This window comes from Anser cygnoides, chromosome 12 (genome assembly GCF_040182565.1).
Source record: "Anser cygnoides isolate HZ-2024a breed goose chromosome 12, Taihu_goose_T2T_genome, whole genome shotgun sequence".
Taxonomy (NCBI): Eukaryota; Metazoa; Chordata; class Aves; order Anseriformes; family Anatidae; genus Anser; species Anser cygnoides.
The window spans coordinates 12,453,799-12,478,889 of NC_089884.1; the positions used below are offsets into that span (position 1 = coordinate 12,453,799).

The following is a 25,091-nucleotide window of genomic DNA, read 5'->3' on the forward strand; positions in this document are numbered from 1 at the left end:
AACGGGCATCGGCTGCAGTGCAGGGTGTTGGGGAGGATGCAGCCTCCAGCCTCTGGGAGAGAGACATTTCACTGGCATCTTGGAAGCCACTCTGGAGAGGCTAAAATTGTCTTGGATGCTATCCCATTGCGAAGTTCAAGGCTTCTTTCTTCTACCCATTGATTATGTTTGCTAAACCCTCGCATAATAACTTCGTGATTCTCCCTTCCTGGCAACTTGTGCTTCTCTTACCTCTGTCCACGGGAGATGGGATGCCTGAGGGGGTGGCAGAGCATTAGGATCACAGTGCGTGCTCTAGAGATGCTTGCAGTGAGGAGCGGCCCTGCTGCTACCTGCGCATGTGTTGACTGAGCTGCGAGTCTTCAGCTTCCACAGTGGAGATAAAAGAAACCCAAAGCTTCGACTTGGTGGCTTTGTTTGCATTAACTTACTGAACTGTACTGATTTATTTGTATAACTGTAAACCTCTGTTCATCTGAGTGGCTCTAGTTCAGATGCCTGGTCCAGTCTTTGTTGTGCTAAACCTTGACATTTCAGTACGGTGTCCAGCTCTGCTGCTCTGCAGTGCTACCTGGTCTTTACATGTAGATCCAGGAAATCCATTAAATCCCCCATTTTTTTTGTTTGTTTCAGACTATATTTACTGCTCATAAAAATGGTTCACAACACTGTTTTTGTGTTTTTTCTATATATATATTTTTTTCTGAAATTTCACATCTTTGTCTTTATAGAAAATACAACTCAGATGTTGCTTTTCCTTGTACCGGAGGATGCTTTAATTTCAGCTCAAACCCTCTGTTCTGCTGCTTCTCCCACTTCTTGCTAATAATCCGTCCTTCTCCAGGAATTGTATGGCATGCGCTTGTTCTAGACATACTTAATATGTAATCTAAATAGCTGCTCAGCTGAGTGATCTCAGTATTTTTTGGTTAACAAAAATAACCTTGAAAAGGAGGGTAGAATACATAAAAGGTGGGTAGTGAGTTTTATTTTCAGGTCATGTTAACATTCAGGTACACTGACTAACTCAATTTTGATGTCTAATATAAATTACAGCTAAGATGAAATTTTCCTCGGTGTTATAAAAACTTGGAAGCTATCAAGTCTAAATGTCTTTCCATTATGGTTCTTGAGGGTGAAAATACAGAAATAGTACAGAGGCTGTTCTCAAGAACTGTGGTGTTACTGTGCGTTACTTGGGAGACCTGTGATAGGACGGGTTCCTGAAGCGCTGTTCTGTAACTATCCCTGCAGATGAGCGTGCAATTAAAAGTTGTCACCCAGATGTTTAGCTGCACGTTTTATGTGAAGGTCTGATTTTGTGGACCCTTCAGTTTCAGCCCTCCCACGTTTTACCATCAGTTACCCGTGGATTTTGGTGTGCTGTGGGAGCTGATGCTAGGAGACTAGGCTGGGTATGTTTAAAAGCCCGAGATGTGCAGTGTTCAGTTAGGATGTCCTGGACAGGTAACGCACACAAGGACCGCTGCAGCAGTAGCGGTGCGGCGAGCTGTGTTACAGGGTACTTGCCTTGCATCCTGCAGTTCAGGGGTGTGTGTGTGTGTGTGTATATATATATATATATATATACACACAGGCCCAAGTACATGCTACTTTGTTGGTCAGCTGTCAGCATCCTCTTACTTCTCTGCCACAGAAACAAAGCCCTGAAGTTTTTAAAGCCACCCAAATGTAAAGGCTGAGTAAAGAGACTATGAACTAAGTTTGGGTTATACTGAAAATTTTATTTAACCTCTCTTCTTTTTTCCCCAGAGTCTAAAAATTTATGTTGACATCATTGAACTTGTCAAATGCTAACAAAACGGAAGCCAAAACACAGATTGTTTGGAGCATGAAATATACCTTTGTCTGTACTAATATGCATCAAGATTAGAAGCTTGTATGTCTCTGAAACATCAGCAGGTAAAGTAAGCTATCTGTAAGCTAGAGGAGAAGTAACGTTTGTTATGTATTTGGACCAAGTTACTTTAATGGGGAAGTCACAGTAATCCTTACTCCCTCTAGAGGTATTTAGAAATAAGTTGCAGCTTCTGAAATTCCTCTTCCTGTTTTTTTTTAATTATTTTAATAAAATAAAAATACGTTAGTACATTGGGAGGGGAGAAAGATGTTTGTTTTGGCCAGCATGTTTTTTCCACTTTGATCACTGGAACCTTCCTAGCTGTAGTATTGGAAGGAGTATTGCATAGATGATGTACTTTGGAATACTAAGGAAATTCCAGGAAACTGGAGAAATGCTGATACAGCAGTATTAAAAGGAGATGAAGCAGATGAACATGACAGCAAGTGATGTAGTGCTCTGTGGGGACATGTGAGCTACCTAGGGTCTTTGACCAGCACTGCGTGATGGTAGCACGTGTGCGCACACATTAATGCCAGCTCTCCTAGTAGTTAACAAGAAAGTAAGTAATTCATCCCAGTAAAGAAGGCTTTCAGGAGACCAGAGCTTGTTATGTTTACTATTTGACTTTTGTAAAAGTACCTCTGTGGTGAGGAACTCACAAAACAAAAACTGGTACACAAAGTCAGTAAGTGCTATGCACTTCAGGGCTATACAAGACAGAATAGTTTCCAGGGAGGTTTGGCAAAAACTGGGACTTGTCACAATTTTTCATTACTGTTTTTGTGCTAGTCCAATTTAGAATTTCTTCATGATAAAATTGTGGTTCATGGAATGGCAAACAGTGATAAGGCAGCAATCGTGACTGTGAGGTCGTCGTTCAAATGTGTATGTTAAGGCTGCCATATGTAAAGCTATACACCTGGGAACGAGGAAATTCAATTGAATTTAAATCAAGGCAAATGGTATCCTAGAAAGCAGTGGCTAAACTGTGTTTTGGAGTTTAATGGATAAGCAGCTTAAACATGAGTTTCCAAGGTGATGCTGTGACAAAGAAGCTAACGTAACTGCCAAATGCGTTAATGGAATGAGTGGAGATAGCGTTCTTACCTGTATGGTGTGGGGTGAAGTCATTATCATAATACAAGGTACAGCTCTGGCACCAGCACTTAAAAATAAAATAAATAAAAATGTTGGCTGCAAGGATGAATAATCTCTAAATTGACAGAGAGCTGGGAAATATTGCCATGCAGTAAAATGTTAGATTACTGTGCAGCTTCTCAGCAAAACTGAGATGTGACTTGATTAGTCCTCAGATATACCCACTGTTATCTTGCCAGGGAGATTAGTGAGCTTTTTTAACCTTGCTGACAAACACAACAAGAATTTGTAGTCAGATAAGGTCAATTTAGAAGATGTAGGTTTTTCACAGTGAAGGTGATTAACCGCTGGACTGTGTGATATGAAGAACAGTTGTGCATTTCTCTATTTCTCAACATCTTTGAATCAGGTTTGTGGAAAAATACTGAAAATTGCTTCAGTCCACTGCAAGGTACTGAACTTTTTTGTGTACACTTTAAGAACTGTAATTCACAAGAGGTCAGGCAAGGTGATCAAATGTGGGTCATCACGTTAAAGAAAACAGATGGGGAGCAGTTCCTCGTGTTCATCTTTTGCCAGCTTCCCTCTTTTTAAGTAGAGGCTTAGGATTTTTCAGTGGGTATCTAGAATATGAACAAGCCAGTAAAATCGTGTGAACGTGAGGAAGTAAGCAGGTATTTATGTGGATCGGGGGTGTCTGAAAGTAGCGTCCCATATGTTTAGTCCGAGCCTGTGACTGTAAAACTCTTTTATCTGTGGCTATAGAATGAGGGAGCTATTGGTGGAATAAGCGTTCCTTCTTTGCTGCCAGCTCACGTTCAGCTTGCTGTCTACCACCAGACCTAGGACCTTGCCAGCAGAGCTGTCCAGCCAGCCAGTCCCAAGCCTGCATCACTGAAGGGGTTCTTCCTTCTCTGGGAAGGGACGTGTCATGGGATGCCCTCAGTGAGGGTGAAGCAAGGTGGTTGGTATTGAATCCAATTCTGAAAATACAGCTGTGTAAAATCATTATTTTATATGCATTTTGTAAAAAATACTTACTGAATCATTTTTATACGTTGTATTTATATGCATTGTGTAATACTTCATATGCAGTGATCCTTGTTTTAAAATGCATGCTGAGTAAATATACTGAATCAGGAAGGAAACTAAGGAGAGTAAAGCCGTGGAAGAAAGAACAAACAACGTGTAATAACTTGAAGTTGTGATAGTGCCTCACGTCTAGAGGTTTGACAGTTTGACATTTGCTAAGCTCTCCAGTGTTACAGCGAGTAGCCTGACAGTGGACTAAGCATCTCTAGGTGGAGATAGCTGAAATTGTAAAGTACTTTTCATGTCTTACATATGTTGGAAAGATGGTAAGGGGCAAAAGTGAGCTTGAGAATCATCTCAACTGCAGTGTGAGCTTGCATACAGCCCGAGTGTTCTTCTGGCTGGTAGTTTCAATGCAAGCAACTGAAGCTTGAATTTGGCAACTGTGGTTTCTCCTGGCAGTTTGTAAAGAGGGAAAATACAGTAGTTCTGTTGCTACCGCTTGTTTACTTTTTTTTTTTCCTCCAGGATTTCAGTCTGTGTCCAGTCTGATTGCTATTCTGCAGTGTGGTTCCTAGCATTCACAGAAGGCCAACTTTTTAGGTAGATGCAGTGAGTCCTGTGGTGAGCCTGTAGCATGTAGTAGGAAGAGACAGGAAAAACACAACTGATAGAAAACTTATGTTTGCAATAGGCTTTGGAGACATAGTAAGTTTGGAAAGACACCGGCAAGTCCAGAGAGTAAGATCCCTCGTCCCGTGTTGGGATGAAGGTAGTAACCACAGACAGGACTAGGTCTGATTGCTCTCCTTACATCCCATTTCCTGCTTGAGCTTCTGGAGGACAGGTTACTGGACTAGATGGACACTGATCCTACTTTGTAGGGAGATTTTTCTGTTTGTGTTGGAGAAAGTTAACACCAAAGCATTTAGGGAAGTAGAATTCACGGATTCCCTGGTAAATCAGGTTTAGCTTCCATTGGGACTGTTGTGACCCCATCTCCTTCCACTTGTGTGCTGCAAATGCATCACCAGGGAATGAGTTGGTCAGGGTACGGACTTTGCATGCCTGTTCTTACACATGTGCACCCACGCAACTAGTTGTAAGTCAAAGTGGAAAAGCTCCAAGTTTGTTTTCGGCCTTTGTGCAACCATGCCTCAAAATATCTTGGGGAAAGTAGAGGCTTTCTGAAAAGGTCAGTTAGACCACAAGTACTGAGCACTACTTGCATCAGAGCATTTGGATATTTGCAAGCATTTTTGACTTTTCTGAAATAGAGCAGTAAACTTTACTGTATGCTTAAAATCACTGTCATAGGAATTGAATTCTTCCATTGTTTAACAATGAAATAAATATCATTGCTCTGGACTGGCTCCTAGAGGAACTTTTCGCTGCCATGGAACCCATAGCGATTTTTGGCCAGTCACTTCACCTTCTTGTGTAGGTTCTCTGTCTGGTTGTGTTCAGTTTGCAAAGCTGTCACCTTGCAACCAACTCTAACCAGGGATTTAAATTGAAAATGGGAAAAGCTGCTGAATTAAAAATGCTCCAAATTTGGGTTATATGTACTTGTCCTAAAAGTGCAATAATACTACATTTTAAAATGGTAGCTTTCTCTTGTGTGCTAGGCTGTTTGCGGTGGGGATGTAAATATCAAAATAAACTTCGGTTTTGACAAATTGTAGAATCTCCCAAGTTGGAAGGGACCCCCAGCGATCATCGAGTCTAACTCCTGGCTTCTCACAGGACTACCTAAAAATTAAACCGTACGTCTGAGAGCGTTGTCCAAAGGCTGCTTGAACTCTGGCAGAGACGGGGCTGTGCCCAGTCCCTGGGGAGCCTGATCCAGTGCCTGACCAGTCCCTGGACCTGCCGATGCCTTTCCAAACCTACCGTGTCTCCACAGCCTCTTGCTGCCAGTGTCCAACATCCCAATATATACTGCAAGAGAGCCCTTCACAGTTACTTGAGGAGTTCTCAGACCACAGGTTGGAAGTTTTTATTTTTTATTTTTAGGACAGAGGTTTCAGTTAAAGCTTACCAGATTACTGAAGCCTTTTTCCTTCTTTTTTGGAGGATGGAAGTCAGTATTATCTAGCATGCCTTCTGAGCATATAACTTACTGCAATTTCTGATCTTTGAAGATAAATTTATTGATTTGTATAGTAGTATCGAATACTCAAAAGGTGCTCACTGATTACTTGGTCCTTTTCTGCCTTCCATATTAATGCACTCTTCTCTGGCCTGCTCAGGAATGACAACTGTTGACTTCTACCTACTCTACCGGCCCTTTGAGCTGCCAGAGTGTTACACGAGCCCAGAGTCGTTTATATTTGGCTCCTGTTGTGTGTATGGAAATAGTTTTGTCCTCTTGAAGCAGCTGTGTTCTCTCCCTGTTCTGCCGGTGTTTTGACCTACATGAAAAAGAATTTGGCAGCTTCTGTGGCAGTATGATGGAGCAGACTATCAAATATTCAGTTGTCTGACTTGCCTGACGTGACATCTGTAACGTTTTTGGAGACATCTGCTTTGAGTGGCTTGTGCAAGCAAATCCTTAGGGATGCTTTCTTCAACTCTACCAGATGCAAAGATGGAAGATAACAAAGCAGGACAAACATTCAGTGCTATCAGACTGGGTCCCACTGGTTAGAGGTGTTCGGTTCAGTGCACTTACTGGTCAGCATGATGTGTTACTGCTTGTTCTTGTCCCAGAGCTGCCTCTTCACATGGGCTCTGCCTTGCTGGCAGCCAAGGAGCCTTTTCAGCTTCCTCCTGGCACTCCAAGTGTAAGCTCTTGTTAAGGTTCTGCAGAGAAGTACACACGATAGTCCTTCTTTCTTGAAAGACAGATTTTCTTTATTAGTTTTGATTTGCTCGTTGTGGTCCTGGTTTTTTTTTGGCAACTAAAAAAAGTGAGGTCCATTGTCAGTACTGCTTCCACCTTTTCCATCTGAAGTTCACAGAGGAGCTTTTGTCTGATGTTGGTGTTTGTACAGCGCTGCTTTGGTTTGATATCACACATGGTCTGTCTCTCCTAAACAATGACACAGTAAGCTTCTGCTCTGGTAATGCTGTTCTCTTAAATACTGGGAGGCTTCATATATTCACCCCTCTGAAAGTGCAGGTCATTACTAATTTGCCAAGAATGACAGAGCTTCTGTATGTTAACAGCCCTCTAAGATCTAGTAGGTGTTTGAGGTCTTGCAAAAGTATTCCAGGTCCCCTAGAACTTGCGTGGAAGTGAGTGCTGAGTGAGACCAACAAATCTGTCTTAAGAGCATTATAGTTACAACTGTATAGGTGAATAAAAACTCATTGTGTTTGAAGTTTTGGTTTATCCTTAGTGTTACATAGTCTTGTGCTGCAGAATGGAAAACAATGTGGTCTGGAGGGGATCTCTGGAGGTACTCTGGCTCAACCCCTAGCTTGGTGCAGCTTTGAAGTTAAATGAGGTTGTTTAAGGTTGTGTCTACTGAATATTTTCAGTATCTGAAACAAAAGTTTCCATATCTCTGAGCAACCTGTTCCAATGTTAGACCTCTAAGCGTGTGTGGTTGCATCTTCTCCCCACCCTACCGTTAGGTAGTTGAAGGCAGCAGTAAGATCTCCCTCCCTCTTGCCTTCTCACAGCTAACTGTGTCAACCTGCATACGTCGTCGTGTATTCTGCCCCCAAATTGTCTTGTGTCCCTCTGCTGGGCTCTTTTTAGTATCTGTCAGTGTACTAAGGAGCTCAGAAAACAGCACATGGAGCAGTTAAATTTCCAGCTTATCCTGGTTTCCTTCAAGCTTATCGTACCGTGCCTACATGTCAGAGATCTGTTTGAAAGGAAAATTCCTGCAAGGCATTTTATGCCAGAAAATATGCAGGTTACTTTTCCAGTAAACAAGTGTAGGAGTGGCTTTTCTTTCGTCTGTGACGCTCTGTGACGTTAACGTGCAGTGGATTAGAACAAGTATGCCTTGCATTTTTGTAATATGTATGTTTGCACTGCTGGGAAACTCTGCTCCTTGGGTTGTGCATTGGTAAGCTGGCGTTTCTTGAGTGGTGGCTGAGCTGCTTACTGCAAAACATCTCTTTAAAACTCCAGTGGACTGTGTTATAAAGGAGAATATACCTTCTGGAAAGAGAAGGGTGATGGCTGTGCTTTTACCAATCAACAGTCGCAAAGGCCAGATGTCCCTGTAAAATATGCTGAATTTGTGTTGTGTGTGGTGTGGAAAAGAACTACGGTCACCATTGCTTTGTTTCTCTTTTCCCATACTAAGAGGCTGCCCTTGGTACAAATATCTAAAACGGGTCTCTCCACTGTGAAGTCATTAGTCAAGCAGATGACTTGGTTTTGAAAACTAGAAGAAGTTTATTCCTCAATCCAAAATTTTATGGAAAGCAAAGTTAAGATGAACAAACAGGTAGATGAAAAGGATGCTTCGTTCATCTAAATGTGCTTTGTTGAAGAGACCTGGCACGTTTTGTCCAGTGACTAAACTTCTAAGACGATGCAGTTCCATGCGGGAGGTGGTTGCTTTGCAGCAGGTGTCCTCAAGTCCTTCACTCCTAAGTCTTATTTTTTTTTTTGGGTGTTAACTTACAAGTTCTTTAGTTTGGGGAAATAGCGGCCTTCTTACCTGTGGTTACAGGTCAGGAGCAAAAATTCCAATAACAGAAGCGATGTTCTCTGCCTGCCGCTGTGCACAGAGCCTGGGAGGATGCAGCTTGCAGCAGCAGTCGTAATGTGCCCTTAGCAGTGGAGCTCCCTGCTGAGCATCCCCTTTTCTGGTCGGTGAATGTATACAGCTTATGGGATTTTTACTAAGTGTTGGCTAAAAAGAGATCAATTCCAGATACTTCTCTGAAAGCTCGCTGTCACTGAGCATCCACAGCTCTGCCAAGCTTTCCAGTAGGGCTCTTTGAGACTGATAAACAATTAAAAATCGACTTGCCAGGGACAAACTGCAGCCAGAAGCGAGACTTGAGTGCTTTGTACTGAATGAATGACAGAAGAACCAGGGGAAGAAGTACCTGAATTCAAAGGGCATAGAAACCAGTGTGAAATTTAACACTGTTTGGCCAGCTCCACCAAGTGGAGCAAGAGCACGTGTTTTGCTTTAGAATTGTTCCTGTAGGGTTGCTTACTGTTCCCAGGGTTTTTACCGTGTATGCACACTAAGGATTGAACAGGATTACAGATGAGAAGTTATGTGCTGTCTTGTAACTGTTTTAGCTCTGTGGAAGTGAATATTTTAAGCTCTTAATTGATCAGGGTAATGAAGCTGGCTTCACAACTCCTCAGCTAGCTAAGGCTCTTCTTCTGCAGGATAACAAGGTCAGAAGTGTGTTAGAGTTGGCTTTATTACTGTATTGATAGTGTTACCTGCTACGTTTACAGTATGTAACAGGTTGTACTTTGTGTAATTTACACTTGTTTGACAATAAAGACTACTTTTATGTTGTGATTTGGTACTCCACAGCACAGGAGAAAAGGACATCTGAAATAGACACAACCAGCTCGAAAATGTTACATTGCACTCTTAATTTCACACTAGATCGATAGAGATTTAGGTTGTAAGAAGTAAATGCTGAAGAATTTGAGAAGAGGTAGAGAGGAGTTTGTAAAACCGTAATTCTTCCTGGTAAAAGCATAAAAGCTGATGAAAATACTCTCTGGGTTTTGTTTAAGGCTTGTTTGATAAGTGGGGGAGTCCATAAGCAATTATCAATGCTGCTGTTCGTAGCAATGTAGGAGTACACATTTTCTATTTAAACAAGCATTAAGCGTTCAAACAGTGCTTTTTCACTTATCTTCCGTTTCTCTTCTATGTAGTTTTACTACTGCTACTCATCTATTCAGTTCCAGAGTGCGTTCTGACCTTGAAGAGAACCAATCAGTCCAGGCAGAAGTGCAGAAGCATCAAGAACATAATGTAAATTAAGGGATTTTAACGTGTGGCACGTGTTCCATGCTGAGGCAGTGGTTTCCTGAACACTTAAAGTTAGCGTTCTGCTAGAAGAAACCTTCTTACCATGCTTCTCTTCTGGCTGGCCTGAGTGTTTGGTCACACCAGAGACCTGGGCTGGCTGGAAATAGGTGTCTTTGGGGCTGGGTGAGTTCTGGTCTTGGAAGCACTTGTGCTAACACCAGGAATAGTTGAAGTGACGTGGGTGGGAGCACATGGGCAGTTTAAAGGCAGGGGATGGCTGTTTGGCAGGGTTAGGAGTGTTTGAAAATGACGCCTTACTCCTGGTGGAAAAGTTCTGTGTTGTTTTTTTTAATCCAAGGTTGAGTGCCCTTGCGGGATTTTCATCTAGCTTGAAGTCTGATTGTAATGGCATTTCTAGGGTGTGGTGTATTAAGAATGTTTGAAACTTGAGTTCAGATGAATTGGAGATGTGTATAAAATGGATTAAACAACTTAAAACTTCAGCGTGAGGACCATTGTGTAGGGTTCATGTGGGTTAGATTCTGTTTACGTATGTTCCAACACTCATTAATTCAGATGAACTTCCCTGAGATCTGTGATTCAGGAGAAGGATGACTTGATTTAGGCTACAGGCGTTTTTCTTGTCCACCACCCTTCTCCCATAGGTGTTTCCAAAACTCTTGGAATTTCCTGTCCCTGCTGCAAGGACAGTAAACTACACCTCTACAGCTGATGTTAAACCAACTAGCACTGACCTTGGTTTTCCTTAAATGCATCAGGGTGTAATTTGTGAGGTGATTAATAGTTACTGCATGCACAGCCTGTTGTTGATGGGACAGGACCCATGCAGCCATCGCAGGGATGAGCACTTCCTTCTCCTGTGATTTGAAGCTTGAATTCCCTTGTACAGGCAGAGTATCACTACTTAATAAGTGTTTGTGTGAAGATAAAAGGAGTAGCTGTTTCCCAAAAGTTTGCTCCTGGGTGGTACTTCATCTAGATGAAGCCCTAGAGGAAAACGAAATCCAAATATTTGTGCCTTGTTATGAAGTCTCCAGAATGCCATGAAACTTGTCACACTGGTCTCTTTCCAGGTGTGGTAGTATCTGGTGTTGCCATTTTGTTATCATACAACGCTGCATCAGGTGGCCAGAGTATCCTGATTCACGCTTCCATTTAGGTTATTAGCAAGCTGCGAAAAGCAGGAAAAAGTTTCTTCAAAATCAACATGTGTGGGGGGAAATGACTACATATGCTTATTGATAAAATTGTTAACCTTTTCCAAAAATCTGCCTACAGTATCAGACTTTCCCTTTTGTGGCAGTTGACTTCACAGGCTGTTTTGACTTTTGAAATATTTTTCCATTGTTCTCAATTTATTACCTTCAAGTATTCCACTGGTCTTTTTATGAGCTCCTTCATCACTTTTATATTGTGAAGAGCTATAAGAGGGGAGGGACTGAGTAGTTCCCAGACACTATTAATCAGCTGAAAAATGAAGTCTTCTGTGCTTGTTATTTGTAAAATATAAATCTTGCTATATTTTACACCAGATAAAATTGCATGTTTGTCCTTCTGAAATGAACTGTCAGGTTACCAAAACAGAACACCTTACTTAATGTAAGAGAACTATTTCTGAAAAATGGTTGTGTGAGAACATTTAATTCATATTTTCCATTTTTTCACTTAAAGAATTCTGAGAGTGACTGAAGAACTGGTGTCATCTAGTGAGACTGCAGTAGCTCTTATTGGAAGAAACAGGAAAAAATTAAAACTAGTTGTGTAAGAATGTTTGGTAGCAATGGAAAGAGAAATTGAAAGATCGAACAAGGTTTAAGAACAAGAATATTAAAAAAAGGTGCCCCGACTACATTCTTCTTAAGAGAGCTTTAATTTTGCAAATCTTCAGGAAAAACAAGGAAATACATCGTACTTCCGTAGATAAAGCTGAAATTCTTCCACTGGCCTGCCTTCTTCATGAAGGCTTACTGTTTGAGGTTAGTTGTAGGAGGTTAGTTGTAGGCCAAGAGACTTGAATGCGTATGGGATTCATTGTCAGTAACTGAAGCAGTCTTTCGCAATAGAAGTTTCAAGTAATTCACATTATTCTCTTATGCTTTTCTCGATTGTAGGCTACAGCTTATTGTGGCAGAATTATCATTGTTGGTTCTGGAAGATCTGTGAATCTGACGCCCTTGCCACTGTGAGGTGCAGGAATTATGAGAGAGCTTGTTCTACAAACTGCTTAGGAAAGACACGGAATTGAGATTCTTTCTGTCTTGCTGGGAAGCCTAGTGTATATACACTCTGTTTTCATGTCTTACGAGAGCGTTTCCCATGAGTTCTTGATCCAAATCAACAGGTTAACTTTATCCTAAGTAATTGTGGAAAACCACTGGTGTGTGCTACTCAGTGAAAAATAGGTATTGGTACTGGCTGCGAGTTCTCATCACTTGGTGTTATCTCTTGAGGCATGATGAATGTTTGAAAGAGCTCTGGTAAAATCCCTGGGTGAGCAGGGAAAGGAGCAGCAGCTGGGAAGATTGCATTCATACGTTATGGACATGGGAGATGTCTTCTGTAAGAGGCTTGAGGTAGCTGTAGAAATGTCACGGGATGCATTGTAATTCTAATTCATTGCCCACAACGACCGTGGTGCTGACTGTCCTGCGTCCAGGGAGATTTATTGGCTGTGCTCTTGGGGAGTGCATAATAAGGGCAAAAAGGTAAAGATTAATTTTGATAACATCTGGCCCAAAGTGTGCTACCTTCACCTAAGTACCTTTGGTTCACAGTGAACAACTAATCGAATGAAGTAGCATGTGTTTTTGGTGACAGTTGAATGCTAGTGATATTGAAGAGGAGGGTGCCCACAAACTGGCTGTGACCCGGGGGGGGTTGCACAGTGTGTGAGAGAAAGCAGTGTCACTGCAGGGTGCACGGCGTGGAGGGATGCAGCTCAGTGCAGCCACTGGCTTCTGGGGCGCAAGGCTCCTGGTGCTGTGGTTGCTTTTCACTGCTGCTTGTAGTGGTGCTGGCACTTCTAACCTGCTCCCCTACCCTCTCTGCCCAGGCATTCATATGGGGAATTGCATCAGGGATTGAACATGTTCTGACATAATTAACCATTTTTCCTGTATTAACTTTCAGCTGGAGTTAGTTATTGATCAAGTTAATTATGCAGGTGAGTGAATTACTCTGTCAGTGCAAAGGAAAAGGTGAGACCAGCTCTTTGAGCAGCAGCACGGTGTTTTCCTGTTTAAAGTGATTGTGAAATCATTGTACAAGTTAAGAATCTGTTGTCCTATCTGATTAATGGGAAGAAAGGTGGGTTCCTCTAGATGGTAATTTGGCATAGGGATCCACTTAAATGCTTTGAATCATTCCGCGGAAGAACGTGCTCTTCTCCCTGCCCTGTTTAGGGAGGCCAGCAGAGGCACCTTGGTTAGGTAACTACCAGTAGGACTTGAAGCGCTATCAGAGCTGTCTGCCTGTGTCCTGTCCCTAAGGGTCAGTACTTCAGGAAGCCATCCTTCTACAGCTGTGTGCTCGTAACCCTTTACTGCAATTGCAGCTGTCATCCACGTAGCTTTTTATATATTTCTTGGTTTCTTCATATTGATAGGCCTCTTCTCATACACTGAGAATCCAGAAGCATTTATTAACCCCTGATGAAGTTGTTACTTTTCAATTCCAGGCTTCTTGATTTTTTTTTTCAATTTCCTTATTCTCTGAGATGGTAAAATATTTCTCAAAGTATTTGTTTGATAGTGAAATAAAGAGCTTGTCTCTTTTAAAGGAAAAAAAGTTGTCATAGATGTTTGTCAAGTAATATTATTTTTTAAATGTTTTCACTGCCAGGTTCTGGGTGGCAAGGAGGAAACAAAGCAGCTGGAGATGGGCGTAGCAGTTGTAGCCAGCGGATGTAGGCAAATGAAATCTTTAAGTTTGCAGCATGAGAAAATTACTTGATAAAACAAACTGATCTCAGCCTCTTAATTTCTGCTGATGGTAGTAAATCTGGCAAGTGTTGCATGTGATAACACTGTGAAGATGTCCTACCCCAGGTTATTCATGGGACGCTGCTACCTGTTTGCTAAATCTTTGTGAGCTTTGTCAAGTAGCTTGACGTTTGGTAGCCTTACCTTTAAAAGAAAAAAAGAGGAAAAGTTGGTTCTCTCTCTCATGTATTCCTAAAGAGTTCAACACAAGACTAAGCCTTTGTATGACTTTTATAATCAGATGCTTAAGCAAATCTGTCCCTATTAATCTTTTAAATTTCTGTGGACAGTTAGCAACAGAAATGGGTGAGTCTCACGAAATTTCAGTCTTTATATATATAATCTGAATTCTGTTTAAACTCTTGGTCTTTGGTGTTATGCACAGCTAGCCTGTTTGAGTCATCTGAACATCTTGGCTCAAGTGTAGTACCGTGCAGATACGGCTGAGCTACTTCTAGAACCATCTTGAGTTCAAAAGCTTTACAGCTGTGTTTGTGAAGTGCTGAGCCCAAGTTAGCAACCTTGCTTGGGTGTGTGTGGCCCTCCATGCAGCTTTTTCACTACCTCTGTATCACTTTCCCAGTTGTGAGGATTTTTTTGGTTCTAGTGCCACACTGTGTGGAGAAGAAGAATTGGCATCCTTTTAAATTGAGGGGGAGACACATGCACCAAGTTCACCTTCTGGATTTATTTGTTTCTTATAGAGGAGTACTATTGATAAGCCCAGGAGACTGAGAGCAACTGTGATGAGTAGTGGTAGAAGCAGTTGGTGTTAGTCAACTTTAAATCTTACTATAAGAGCAGTGCTAGGAACATCCATACTTAATGCTTTGTGTTGCATTCATGGCATGTTCATCTCTTATCAGCAAAGCCCTGCTGGAACAAATCCAAAACCTCACCTGTTTATCTGCATTATCTCTGTGTCTAGTGGGAGGCTTTTCGAAAGAAAGCTATGGATATTTTTGGATGGGGAAGGAAGAATGGCCAAGTGCTCCTGCACATTTTTGTGTCTACAGATGTCCTCAGAAAAAATTAAAAAGACATGCATGTTGGCAAACAAGAAAAAAATGCACTATTGGATGTATGCTTTTTTCTTTAAATCCTTTTCTTGCTTTAGGTGGCAGAAGCACTGCATGACTGGGGGCCGTTAGGTGAAGTTTTTGCTTATTCCTCCCTTTAAGTCTCCGAAGTTAGAGGTATGCAGGAGAAACATCAAGGTTCCTATGTTTTAACACACAGTTTTATTTCCACTGCTGTATCAATTTTAGTAAGTGTCTAATCCATCAGTGTCAAAGCCATGACAGTTTTGGAGTGGGATGTGTATGTGGATTGACTTGAGTTCAGTCTGAATGTTATAGGTTTTTTTTGCTTGCACTGGTACAACTGCAGAGGCTTTCATTACTTTATGAAGGCCAAAAAAATATAGACAGCTAGCTCTTGGCTTCATTGTTCCTATTGATTTTTGATTTTTTTCTCAAGTGAACTGAAAAGTAGATTTAAAGCCGCAATATACAATTTCTTTGAATGTCCCACAGTTCTTAATGACTGTGCTTTGTTTGGCAACAAATAAATACTTGCTGTTACTTGGTCCATGAAGCTTGATGCAGTTCAGGGTTTGTTTTAGAGGCCGTTGAGAGGCAGGCAAATGTTGTTTTGTGACTGTAGCTTTATTATAAATAACCCAGCTAGAAAAACATGCAATGGCATTAGCAGTCCTAACATGTAAACAACTGTCTCTGGGTTTGTACTGTCTGCGTTGACATCCACAGCAAGTTGTCTTTAATGCTTCTATGACTAAGATTAATGTTATTGTGGGAATGCGTTAATTGAATGCTATGTCTCTCAATCTTTTTTACTGTGAGTTCCATCAGCTGTGCTGTACTGGAAGTGTTCTTAAATCATATTTCTAAATGTTAAGATTTTAAACTTTCAAGATGAATGCTGTGCTGGTTAACGAGGCTTTTGCGAGGGGGCCCTGGGTGGCAAATGTTGTGCTGTAACTTGGCTGAGACTTTCTCCTGTGCAGTGGTCAGCAGGGCTAGCTGGAGTTAAATTACTTTCTCTCAAGCAACGTTTTGATTACTTTCTTTGGAATAAGCTGCCCCCATCGTATTTCTGCTTGTTTCAGTTTTTTGGATAAGCAACTCATTAACTATTGGAATAATCTTACATCTGTTTTTTGGCGTTCCAACTTTTTATCTGGTTAGCTGGATTGTGACAGTGCGCTGACCTGGTTAGTGATGCTCTCATCTGAATTGTTAAGAGCCTGTTGAGGGAGCAGGTGTGTGAAGGTTTGCTTGAGCTATGGTGTGGGAATTGTGCTAGTTGTTGATTTCAGATGTTCTGTGGTCTTTAAGTGGTCACTCCTCCTTCTGGAGGTTCTTCCCTTGCAGTTCTTTTCAGTCTTGATTTTTCTGTAACATCTACTGTTAGCCTGCTTCTTTGCTTTCCTTTTTAGATTCAGTCATTCTGGAACTAAGTTATTGATAAAAGGTAGGGTAACTGTTAGGAAGAAAGATGAAGATAAATGCCAGAAACAAAAGTTTGGGAGATTGGTAAGATAAAATATGTTCAGCAATTACTATTCCCAGTGTCCTGCTATAATGTCCTTAGTGATAGCAAAGTCCACGTTCTCTGAAATATTGGAAACTGTCTCAGAATTTGGCCTGGGAGGAATATAACTTTTAGGAGCAAAAATACTTGAAGTTAAAGATTGAGAAGTGAAGCTGGATGGGCAGTGCAAAGGTAGAGTCTCTCCAGAGGGCTGGTTCAGTAGGGGAGAGCCCGTACCTTTTACCTCCCCTCCCCTCAAGTTCGGAGGCTATCCTGTGCATCCGCATGCATGCATTGCAGGAGGACTTTAATCTGAAGAATCACACTTTCTTGGGAATAAACCTGGGCAGCTGGACATGATTTCTGAGCTGGCCAAGACTCACTGAGATCAGCTGAGACACCTTCTGTTCGTTTGCGTGGCTTTCTTTTTTTATTTTTTGTGGTACATTGCCAACATGGCCTGGATGGTTGATAGTTCTCTTTACGATATTGTAGCACTTCCCCTGGTGACAAGAACCTGGCTTAAAAATACAGCCATTTTTCAGAATAACTTATTTTTACCACAAGGAACAGAGCATATCTCATAGCATGTAATAGGCAGGAGTAAATCCTCATTTGTCTGCTGAATTATCTTGGTTATGAGCTGGGGCTGAGACCCTCCTGGTAGTGCTGCTGCCGTGTAGCTGGCTCACACGCTGGAGGACATCGTGATAGTGCCGGGTAGCTCTGGGGTGAGAGATACTTGTCCCTAGGATAGGAGAAGGGGCAGGGATGGCTTGGTTTCTTTGCTGAGTGGCTGTGAGTCCTTCCATCTGTCATGCGTGTGCACATCCTCCCGTTGTGAGTGCCCTTTGAACAATGTCTTGCTTGCACACTTACCTGGTCTCAGCATGAGCCTGAGCGACCCTGGAGTTACTTCTGGAACTGACAAACCTTCCTGCCAACGTAAGCCATGCGCTGAAATCTTTAAAAGAGAGGAACTTGTTCCTTGGTGGGCACAAGGATGTCCTGGCATGCAGTCTGAGAGGTGATGCCTTACGCTGGAGCTCCTGCGGGCTCCTCCAGCGCGCTGTGAGCCTTGGCCTGTCGGTGACTCGCAGGGTTTTTGCCAGCTTCAGCAGCGGGTCTGATGGGAGCTCCCATCTGAGAGTCCCCCCTGAACCGCCCAGCGCTGCTGGCCTCTGCTTTGTTCCACTAAAAGGTGTATCAAGACAGAATTGCCTTTGCTCTGCAGATGGGCTTGTGCCATTTTTTGGCCTTATCTGAAATCCTTTGCTAATTCCCGCCCACCCCAGCCATTTATCGCGTTCTTCTGTTTCGCTCCCTCCTTCCTTTCCTTGAGACTTTTGGTCACCTGAAAAGGCTTCTCCTTCTCTCTCCCTACAAATACTACAAATACTTGAGATAATTGAAAGACAATTTGCTCTGATTGTTTCACAGCTGCTCTAGGCCAAAGAGCAAATCTCTGTTCTGATCTCCTGCTGGCTAGTGTTAAGTACTTGCATCATCTTGGGTACTTCAGCTGTTTGTCCATATGGATTTGCTCTGACTTGAAATGCTGAGGGGTGCTAAAGAAAGGAGAGGCAGGATCCCTGCAGGGAGTGCGCATGAAGCCATATGCCGGTATTTCTGGGTATCTGGTGCCCCCTGGAGACTGCTGCTGCCCAAAAGAAATATAACCAGTATCAAGACCACGCATAAATAGATGACCCTAGTCTGAACAGGCTGAGGAACAGTAAGAACCGTGTTCTCCCAGCAGAAGTGGAGAATATTAGAAAAGCCAGTAAAGTAAAAGCAAGGACTCTCTAAAAATAATGTCTCTTAACAGCTAATGAGGACTGACAGCTGTGTTTCGTGTTCGTGTATATGTACCCGTGTATTTCCAAAATAAGTATCCAAGATTATGCGTAGATGTTTGAAACAAGTATGATAATGAGCTGAAAAAATAGGTTAAAGAGGTCTGGTCTTGACAGGTCAGGTGATATAATAGGAAAATGTGGAAGTCATAAAAATCTGGTGTTGGGATTGGAATTTTATCAGAAGTCCATAGGGAAACTGGCATGTTTTTTTAATTTTCTTTTTTTTTTTTTTTGAGAAAAAGACATAGCTGTTTAATGATGATTTGAAGCAACCTTCCTACAGAATCAGAGTACAGGAATTGCATACTTCTGGCAAATGCTGAGAAGAGTGCTGGATGGTTTGGGGTGGAAGAAGAGCATAAAATGCTACGCTTGCGTATGGCTATGTTCAGAATTACAACTAAGGCCTTCCCAAACAGCTTTAGCACTGTTGTGTGCTTGGGACTGTGTGGATAAAATTAACCCAGTTCTCATGAGAAGGCTCAGAGTCCCCCAGCTCTGAGTGCAGATCGCTTACACCGAAGGGAAGCTGATCTGAGCCCTGCTGCTGCTCGTTCAGCCGGAGGAGGGCACTGTGCTCTCACACCAGGCGGCGCCCAGGGGTGGGAGCAGGAACTGAACCTCAGGCTGCTTACAGTATGCTTGAATAACTTATGTCTTTTTTATTTTTGTTTTGATAACGGTACCAGTCAAGTGTGCAGAGAAATTTAAACATATAGGAAATGTTTCCCCTCTCAAACAACTAAGAATATATACAGTAACTTTGAAGACTTAAGTTCTTGCACTCGATTTTTTAGTGCTTTTTCTCCCTGAAAAAACTTTGTAGTTCTCAAACATAATAGTTTAAATAGGCAGTTTTTTGCTTGTGATGGTATTTTTTTGTCTTTGCTATTTATAGCCAAAGAGTGACAGGTATTGCTAAGTGAAACACTAAAGAAGCTCAATAAAGAGTAATATTACTTTATGTCTTGCCTGTAGGATTTGCAGTCTTTTAGAAATGGGAATATGTATATTACTTAATCTCTCCTCTTTGTTTTGCTTCCTTTCCAAGGAACTGGTAGAGTCGTCTCACTTCTGAGAGCGTTCTGAGACTGACTTGGTTTACAGTGACAGGAGGCTAGCAGAGACTAATCCTTAATTCTCAGTTTCTGTTTGCTATATAGAATTGCAATATGTTGCAGCTGTTGCATTGCTTGTTTTCTGTTAGGCCACTTGTCCCTCTGTGGGCTTTGTGCGATTGTTAAAATACCTTGGATGATGTGCAGCATTCATTGTTTTGTTTTTTGTTTTTTTACAGCAAGAAGGTGAAATGGAAGGTGAGGCAGTTGAAGCTATTGTGGAGGAATCAGAAACTTTTATTAAGGGAAAAGAGAGAAAAACCTATCAAAGACGCCGTGAAGGTGGACAGGAGGACGATGCTTGTCATATACCACCAAACCAAGCAGACGGAGGTGAAGTAGTGCAGGATGTCAACAGCGGTGTGCAGATGGTGATGATGGAACAGCTGGATCCAACTCTTCTTCAAATGAAGACTGAAGTAATGGAAGGTGCGGTGCCTCAGGAGACAGAGGCCACGGTGGATGACACGCAGATCATAACACTTCAGGTTGTTAATATGGAAGAGCAGCCTATAAACCTCGGTGAGCTTCAGCTGGTCCAAGTACCTGTTCCAGTGACTGTACCTGTTGCCACCACATCTGTGGAAGAACTTCAGGGAGCTTATGAAAATGAGGTTTCCAAAGGAGGCCTGCAAGAAGGAGAGCCCATGATCTGTCACACCCTGCCTTTACCAGAAGGCTTCCAAGTAGTGAAAGTGGGTGCAAATGGTGAGGTGGAGACACTGGAACAAGGTGAACTTCAGCCACAGGAAGATCCCAATTGGCAAAAAGATCCAGACTATCAGCCACCAGCCAAAAAAACAAAGAAAAACAAAAAGAGTAAGCTTCGTTACACTGAGGAAGGCAAAGATGTGGATGTCTCTGTGTATGACTTTGAAGAGGAGCAACAGGAGGGCTTATTGTCTGAGGTCAATGCAGAAAAGGTGGTGGGCAACATGAAGCCACCAAAACCAACAAAAATTAAAAAGAAAGGTAAGCTTGTCATTTGCAAGTGGATTTTGAGAATGTGTTTGTTAGGAGGGGACCTTGCAGTATGGTTGCAGTGACCAGGTAGATGCAAGGGGGAGTAAAAGAGACGTGTCCAGTGTCACTTGCTGCTTTATATAAGAGTACTCGGGTCTACTGTTTTGTGGGTAAGCCTCCTGTCATGAATATAGGCTACAAAGGAGTTCATTTGCCTTGGTTTGATGATACAGCATTTGTATTCCCATATAACTACAGTTGAAAAGATTCTGTGTTTTGCTGTAATACGTGTTTAAGAGTTTGTGTACACACTTTTCATCGGTAACAAGCAGTATAATAACCTTTGTTTTTTCTAACCAAGTGCTGAGTAGGGTAAATGATGTAAAATACAGCATTATGTACATCTGCCTTTTCCTTTCTGGAAACTTAAAACTGTAAATTAAGGAGCCCTTTCTAAAGTGGAGTAGGAACATTAAGTACTGGCGTACTAATGAAAATTCAAGCCAAGCTAGTCATTGCCTGTGTTCCTAAGGATATGCTGTTGGATTTAATGGTACGAGATTGTTCCTCATAGTAGCTAAACCTACAGGAATCTTTCCTTTTCATTGCTGTTCTCTAATGTTATGCAGAAGACCACAGTACTGTTGAGATTAAAGATTATTTCCTTCATGGCTAGGTGTAAAGAAGACATTCCAGTGCGAACTGTGCAGTTACACTTGTCCACGTCGTTCCAACTTGGACCGCCATATGAAAAGCCACACTGATGAAAGACCACATAAGTGCCATCTCTGTGGCAGGGCTTTCCGGACAGTCACATTACTGAGGAACCACCTCAACACTCACACAGGTACTCTTGCTTTTGTATAAGTTGTTTTCGGAGGATCTGCTTTGTCTTTAGAGCAAGGGAAAGGTTATCTGTCTTGAATCTGTCTGTTCCCTGTTACGGAACAAGCTAAAGAAGAAACTATGCAAGGCTGCTGTCCATTTCTCATATGCATGCTGTTATCCTCTGCCTGGCCAGGTCAGGTGCAGAGCTCATCCTGTACATAGAAAACGAGTCCTGGGCTTGACCTGAAATTACCTTAAGCTGCAGAAAACGTTCCAGTTGTCTTGGTCATTAGTAGTTGTGTTCTAAGCTTCGTGTGGCTGGTGCTTCTTGCAGAAAGGTAAGATGAGGAAAGGCTGGAAATAAACATAAGGGAGTTGAAAACAGAAGCAGGGTGTTTATAAACAGGACCAACTTAGTGGTAGGATCTGTAGCACATTTCTGTTGATCCTTATTTAAGTTTCTAGTATAAAACAACTGGTAATTAAACTGTGATGAAACTTAGTGTATTGTGATGTTTCTGCCAAAAAAAAAAAGGTAATCTCTTGTTTTCTCTTCATATCAATACCCACGTTATGTCTAGCTGGGTGGTTTGAGATTTGTGAATAACCAAGAGGTATTGTGAGTGTCCTGTATCTTCTTTTGTCACTAAATCTGAATGTCATCATCTTCCTGTTTTGCTGCAACTGCTCAGGTACTCGCCCTCACAAGTGCCCAGACTGCGACATGGCCTTTGTGACTAGTGGAGAGTTGGTTCGGCATCGCCGCTACAAACACACCCATGAGAAACCATTCAAATGTTCAATGTGCGATTATGCTAGTGTGGAGGTATGTTAGTTAATTGTTACAGTACTGAATATTTGCTTGTATAGTTCAAGGCTTGTTCACCATCTGTTACAAGCTCTGCTCCTAGGCATTTCCTCCTTGGCCATTTATAAAAACCTCTAAGCAAAAAAATTATAAATCAGGTCTGTTCTTGGAAACAAATGGTGGATTTTCCTCAGTTAATGAGAAACTAGTTTGAGAGCACTGAGAGCACACTGAGATCCTAGATGACTTCCATTTCCTTTGTTGGTGATAAGTTATTGTTTTTGCTTTTTTTTAAATTGGTCTTAAAGGTGGTGAAAGGAACTGTAGTGTGCTCCATGTTGAAGGAGGCAGCCATCTCCTGAGTAGGATGTGCTTTTCAGACAGTTTTAGAAACATGTATTATACACGGTATTTATGCTGTTAAGGCGACTGTAGCCAAAATTAATGGCCCTTTGACTCAATATTACTGAAAATCACCTTTGCTGCTATCTGTTGGTTGTTGAATTTGCTCAAGTAAACAAAGCTTATTTAAATGCTTTCCCCAATGCAGTGCTGTTACTGATGCTGCAGAACAACTTTTATGTTGTAATAGAAATTGTACAGCATGATGGGGATAAGAAACTCGAGCAAGATAAGAGCAACATGACTTAAAATATGGAACGTGTGCAGTGGAAGAAGGGTACAGTGGGAGATGTTGAGCAAGGGATTGTGTTTATCTCCCTGAGCTGTGACTGCAGGGCTGTAATTCTGGACCCTGTGGTTTCGAGTGCTGAGTAAACTGCATTTGCAATGATTTTTCATAGTATGCGTTAAGAAAGAATGACCAAATTGGTCTTAATGTGAGCTTGTGCTGCATTTTGTAGACAATGGTTGTTGATTATGCAGCATGCTCTTACTTGAGCAGAAAATTCCTTACGCTGATTTTTTTTAACCTGGGTTCACGCCTTCTAGATAAAAGCAGGAGAGTAAAAGAATGAAGTCAACCTGTTGATTGTAGGTCTAGACTTCAGCTCTTCTTAGCAAGAATTTATCTTCTATCTCAAAGGAACTGGAGAACACTCAAGAAAGCACCCTGTGGAGAAAAATGTATGGTGCGGGGGAACATTACGCTCTTGCCCCACCATCCAATATTCTCCTTAGGTGCTTTGGTTTCCCAGAACATTTTCTTGTTTCTCTCCAGGGTAGTTTCAAATTTTAGCATGTCCTCAAACAATGACATGGTTGATACCAGTAAGGAGCACAAGACTCTAAATGAAGCTGTGCTGCATGTGGGAAGGGCAGGGCTTGGCAATGAGGTTGGCAGGTGAAGTACAATGGGAGAGGGGGAGTGGTTTTGCGCCGCATGACAGTGGTATTGAAACATGCTTGCTTATGTTTGTTTTAGTGACGAGGTAAAATGAAAATCTGCTTCTTGACTTGTACTTTTGGAAGTCTGACCTGCTCATCTATGCTAACTTCAGTCTTATTTTTGGCTTTCAGGTTAGCAAATTGAAACGCCACATTCGTTCTCACACTGGAGAGCGTCCGTTCCAGTGCAGCTTGTGCAGCTATGCCAGCAGGGATACTTACAAACTGAAGAGGCACATGAGGACCCACTCTGGTATTGCTGACGTGGTTTTTCTTTTTAGTGTTTGTTTCAGTGTCAGATTGCTGAGACTGTAATGTGTGGTGACACTCTTAATTGGAGAAAAAAAAAAAACAAACTTTCTATTTAATGTAAAACCTTTATAAAGTCTGTAGCTGAAGAGCATGCACCATAGTTTATAAGCACTTTAAATAAAATTCATAAAATGTTAGTAATTACTACACTGAGAAGTGAGCATGGAGGATTCAGATTTCCAGTTTCAATGTAAGGTGTTAAAATATGTCCCCTTCTAGTATGAAAAGAAGATATTTCTTCTATTATTAGTGTTCCAGTTAAAGATTAGAGCCATTTTCAGTTTCATAATTGTGTAGTTATAAAAGCATCTCATGTTTGTAGTCCATAAAGACCCTGATTTTTTTCTTCGATAGAAATAGAATTTTTTAGCACAGAATGTTGCTGGAATGCCAGGTTGATGATACCCCTAAACCTGAAGGGGGGAAAACTGCCCTTGTGTGTACATAAGTATTCAGAAACCCTCGAAAAAAAAAAATATCTGATGCTATTTATTTTTTTCTGGCAGTCAGCAGGTAGGTCTTCCAGGTATTTCCTCAGGTTTCACTGATTTGTTTAAAGAGTGGACTTGGGATTCTTTGTAGAAAGATGCATAAAAGAACTAAAACTTCCAAAGAGACATTGAGATCTTTCTGTAGTTACTATTTTTATCTTCTAGCTGTCTGTTGTGAGTTTGAGAGGTTTGGGGCTTCTTGGTTAGATTTTTTTAATAAAAGTACTTGTGCTATTTTTTTCTTTCTGCTACTGAAGGAGAGAAGCCATATGAATGTTACATCTGCCATGCTCGCTTCACTCAAAGTGGTACCATGAAGATGCACATTTTGCAGAAGCACACAGAGAACGTGGCCAAATTTCACTGTCCTCACTGTGATACTGTTATAGCGAGAAAGAGTGACTTGGGTATGTATCTCTGAAAAGTGGTCATTTGGTGAAAATACTACAAAAGACTTTCTCAAAATTAGAGTTCAAGTAAGCCAACTGCTGTCTGCTTTTTAACCTAATAGTTCTGATAACTACAAAATGAAGCACAGACTTAAATGTGTGGCTTGTAATACACACTTAGCTTACCATAACTGCTGCAGACTGAGAACGTTCTGTTTCTTTTCATTACTTGAAAGCGTAGGATGCTTTCCAAGTGTACAAGGCAAGTTACTATTTTCAGGACTATAGATATGAGGCATTTATTGAATTTGGACTAATATTACAACTACATGTGGGTTAGGTCTGAGAAACCAAAAAGTCAATTGGCTTGACCTCTTCCATGTTGGAGGCCGTTACATTTCATCCATATACATCTGACTGAGCTAAAAGGCTTGAATTTGAATAAATACTTTCATTTTCCAGGAAGTGGAGCTGTGTGCCACAGACAGAATAGGAGACAGAGTTGCC

At 41.6% G+C, this 25,091-nt stretch overlaps 1 protein-coding gene across 5 annotated transcripts in view; it reads left to right on the forward strand.

Annotated features, from left to right (window-relative positions):
* The window catches only part of CTCF (CCCTC-binding factor), a 37,368-nt gene that overhangs the window by 3,048 nt on the left and 9,229 nt on the right, over window positions 1–25,091 (forward strand). The window contains exons 2-8 of one of the 5 annotated variants that reach the window (XM_067004608.1): window positions 1,774–1,923; window positions 3,728–3,926; window positions 19,626–20,418; window positions 21,086–21,256; window positions 21,930–22,063; window positions 23,525–23,645; window positions 24,453–24,602. In XM_067004608.1, the coding sequence (XP_066860709.1) occupies window positions 19,638–20,418; window positions 21,086–21,256; window positions 21,930–22,063; window positions 23,525–23,645; window positions 24,453–24,602 (1,357 nt within the window). In that variant the 5' untranslated portion in view covers window positions 1,774–1,923; window positions 3,728–3,926; window positions 19,626–19,637. The remainder of the gene's footprint in view (window positions 1–1,773; window positions 1,924–3,727; window positions 3,927–19,625; window positions 20,419–21,085; window positions 21,257–21,929; window positions 22,064–23,524; window positions 23,646–24,452; window positions 24,603–25,091) is intronic. The other 4 variants (XM_067004606.1, XM_067004605.1, XM_067004604.1 and 1 more) reach the window with 4 other exon arrangements.